Source organism: Fukomys damarensis, unplaced genomic scaffold (assembly GCF_012274545.1).
Source record: "Fukomys damarensis isolate Sample0158 unplaced genomic scaffold, DMR_v1.0_HiC HiC_scaffold_32, whole genome shotgun sequence".
NCBI lineage: Eukaryota > Metazoa > Chordata > Mammalia > Rodentia > Bathyergidae > Fukomys > Fukomys damarensis.
Window position 1 is genome coordinate 35,910,935 of NW_022900944.1, and position 3,774 is coordinate 35,914,708.

The 3,774-nt window shown below is 42.0% G+C and overlaps 1 protein-coding gene across 12 annotated transcripts in view; it reads left to right on the forward strand.

Annotated features, from left to right (window-relative positions):
- Pmfbp1 (polyamine modulated factor 1 binding protein 1) overlaps positions 1–2,874 on the forward strand; it is a 50,768-nt gene extending 47,894 nt beyond the window's left edge. For 8 of the 12 annotated variants that reach the window (XM_010644505.3, XM_010644499.3, XM_010644495.3 and 5 more), the window contains 2 exons: positions 740–975; positions 1,945–2,874. In XM_010644505.3, the coding sequence (XP_010642807.1) occupies positions 740–975; positions 1,945–2,150 (442 nt within the window). In that variant the 3' untranslated portion in view covers positions 2,151–2,874. Of the gene's footprint in view, positions 1–739; positions 976–1,062; positions 1,096–1,515; positions 1,869–1,944 lie in introns of those variants that run through there. The other 4 variants (XM_010644501.3, XM_010644502.3, XM_010644503.3 and 1 more) reach the window with 4 other exon arrangements.
- The last annotated feature ends 900 nt before the right edge of the window (positions 2,875–3,774 follow it).

The window sequence follows — 3,774 nt, forward strand, 5'->3', positions numbered from 1 at the left end:
TTTTTTTTTTTTTTTTTTTTTTTTTTTTTTGGTACCAGGGATCGAACTCAGGTCCTTGAGCTTGTGAGGCAGGCACCAGAATCACTGAGCTAAATCCCCAGCCCTCTGTTTCCTCATCTTTAAAATGGAAATAATGAGCTCTTCAGGAGTCTGAATCAGGAGAATTACAGGTTCAAGATTAGCCTGGGCAACTTAGCAAAACTGTCTCAAAATAAAAGAGCTGGGGATGTAGTTCTGTGGTAGAGCACTTGCTTAGAGAGCGCAAGGCTCTGGGCTCAATCCCCAAGATCACCACCCGAAAACAAAAAAAGGAAATAAGAAATTTGCCCCCAAGTTCTCAACAGAGCTAGGATCCTCTATGCTCCCTGCTCTTCAGCAAAAGGAGGCAGAAAGAACTTGAGAACTTGGGCTTTGGTGTTAGCACTAGACTAGGCTTTCCTAGGAATGACCATGAGAACCCAAGGACCCATTATCAGAATTTTTCTTAGCCTTCAGACTCTTTCCTTTGTCAAACTGGATTTTTACACGCATTGCAATAGTCAAATCAGGCCCAGAGTTCAGTGTATGCCAGGACACACACACAGGCCTCCATTTCCATGCAGCATCAGAACCCAGCTCTGAAAGGAACTGAGCATCCATGCCCTATTTCCTGAGACACCTTTTTCAGTTTTTTCCAGCAGAGAAACAGGCAGATCAAGCATACCAAACACCAACTTGTCCCTTACCCTCCTCTTCACAGCCATCTCCATAATGTGATGGTCCATCTGCAGCAGGAAAACAAGGAGCTGAAGACTGAGATAGAAGAAAACCAAGTGAAAGCCGGAAATACAAGGCTGTGCAGAGCCCTAGGCCCGAGCAAACTGGAGCCCACACAAAGGGGGAAAATGTGTAGCGCATTGGGCTGGAGGGAGACAGCCCAGGACATGGGCCAGAGAATGGACATCACCAAGTACGTTGGGCTTCCCCAGTGCTCAGGTACGTCTGCCATGCCTTTTGTTACCGTGATGTCCCCCTTTTCAGTCCCATGTGCCAAAACAACATTGTGGTGTTATTTTTTCAAAGATCACTGGATCGAGAATTCACAGAAGAAAACAGGTCAGTCGTGACCTCAAGTCATTTGTTTAGCTACCCTGGACCAATGATAATTGTTTCCCCACCTGTAGAGGAAAAAAGCAAATTAAAGCCCATTCTGATCTAATACTTTTGATGATGCCCTAGTACCTCGTACCTCAGACCCATCCCCTCCCCTGATCCAGTATTTTTTGAGAAGTACGGGCAAAGAGAGAATAGGCATCATGCTCCAGTTCTGAAAGCCCCACAAGAGTATACCATCCCCACCCAGCCTGGGTCCACAGCTACTTTTCCTGCCACTTCTAAACAAAATGTTACTCATGTTACTCAAGAGGGAAGAAGTCACCCTGCAGCAGAGCTGCCTGGCCACAAAGCCTGTCCTTGAGGAATCACATCATTAATTTCTCCCCAAACCAAAACCCTCACTTCCTCCCTGTTCCTCAGGTTCCTCCTATTGCTAGAATCAGCATCTTTTCCCTGAGCATCATCTCTGTGCGAGTTTTCAGAGGACAGCAAGTTTCCATCATTCTTGACTTGGATCAGCTCTTCCAGGGATATACCAAGGTCCTGGCCGATTTTGCAAGTTGCTAACCTTTACTTTCATCCACTTCATGCAGGGGAGTGAGCAAGCCTGGAGACCATACTTCCACCTCCAGGCCCAAACTCTACAATAAAGACATGAGCAGAGCAGTGTCAGAGTGCTTGGTGTCCTGTAGACATCTCTGTGTCCCACCAGCCCTCAGGAACACAGTTGTCCCTTTTTCTCTCTCTAAGATACTGGTCTCTCACAAATGAAGCTTCTGAATTATCTGAATTCATTTTTAAAACAACAAAAGACAATTAGCTCCTTTTATTCTTTCCATCTCTGTCTAGAAAAAAGAACCCTACAAACCCTTTTTCCAAGAAAGAATGTAATCCTGAGACCCAACAGAAAGCAAGAGAAATACAGGATACATTTTCCAAAGAGGAGAGCAAGAGCAAGCCATCTGCTTCCTCCCTGGCTGCCATATTACATTCCTCTTTTTAATAATTTTATTTTTCTCCCCAGCCACCTCAATACAAGTAAAATTCCATTATAACAAACTCTAAGGACAGCTAAACTATTTTATTGTGGAAGGATTTTGTCTGAGTACATGTTTAGAATTTATATTTCTAGTCTGCAGGAAATGGAGACAAATAGCTACTAAGGTAAAGTAAGGGAAAGAATGAAAAAGCTTGCGTTTCTGAAGAGGCAGGAAAAATGAAGGCAAAGCTTGACAATGATTCTTAAATATTCTTTCCTCCATCCCCAGCCAAATAAAGGCCAAGAAAATTCACCACTAATAGTCACCTGTTTCACAAAATGACCCTTCCAGGACTTTGAAAGGGCAAGTTCACAAGTGTGAGGTAGGGTGATGAGCATCTCTGGTGGCTTCTGTTTTAATGTGGTTGTCTGGTAATGCTCTTTTGACTATCTCATTTGGTTTAGAATAAGGGCTTATTTTCTAAAGAAAACTAAAGACTAGAAAACTTGGTACTGATGAAATTGCTTCCTAGCCCTAGCCGTGGATCATTTATTCAAACAAAAATTCAAAGTCATTAAATTCTCATCTGGTCTACTAAAAAGGTACTTTACCTCTTTAAGTTCCAAAAAGCTTCATGTATGTTGGCTAAAACTACAACCTCTGGGGATTTTGAATGTAGTACTTTTTTTTTTCAAAGTTGATTTTTACACCAAAACAAAGCAGATGATAGTATGTTATGGGGAGCAAAGTGGTAGAAAAATATTGATATCTAACCCAGACATCTGGCTGTGAAAGCCCAGCCAGGCAGAAAACTGAGTTCAGAGAAATGTAGTTTCTTTCACTATAGGAGGAAGGCAGGGACACTGAGTGTTGCCAGCCTACAGTTCTTCTAAAAAGCAGGCGAAGAATTAAGTTCCTAAAATGTAATTTGAACATCTGGCAGTAAAAAGAAATGTTTACAGCAATACTTTTTCAAAATTCAACAAACTAGGAATGGAAGGAAGCTATCTCAATAAAATAAAAGCCACAAATGAAAAACCCACAGCAAACATCACATTCAATGGTGAAAGACTACATACTTTCCCTCTAAGATCAGAAGTAAAGCAAGGATGTCCACTTTCATCATTTCTATTCAGCATGAGTACTGGAAGTTCTTGCCAGAGCAGTTAGGTAGGGAAAACAAAAGGCATCCAAATGGGAAAGGAAGAAGTAAAATTCTCCCTGTTCACAGATGATATAATCTTCCACACAGAAAACCCTAAATATTCCACACAAAACTTAGAATTAAACAAAAACTCAGTAAAGTAGCAGAATTTCTATATATTAACAAAGGCCAATCTGAAAAGAAACATAAAAATAATTCCATTTACAGTATCATCCAAAAGAATCAAGTACCGGGCTGGGGATTTAGCTCAGTGGTTCTGCTGAATCAAGTACCAAGAAAGACCTGTATAATGAAAACTGTAAAAAATTGCTGAAACTAAAAAGACCCCTGAACCACCCATTCTGTCACAAACTTGCCTTTTGAGCCTTCTCGATGTAACCCAGCTGCAGACTGCCTTTCAAGCCTGCTGCACACAAAGCCTGTCAAGTAACTTGTGGGGTCCCAGGAGCCCCCGTTTCAGCCCCAGCCTCCTTGGCTGACATTTCTGGTGTCTACAGTACCGTTACCATATACGAAGCATCAAGGATACATGAA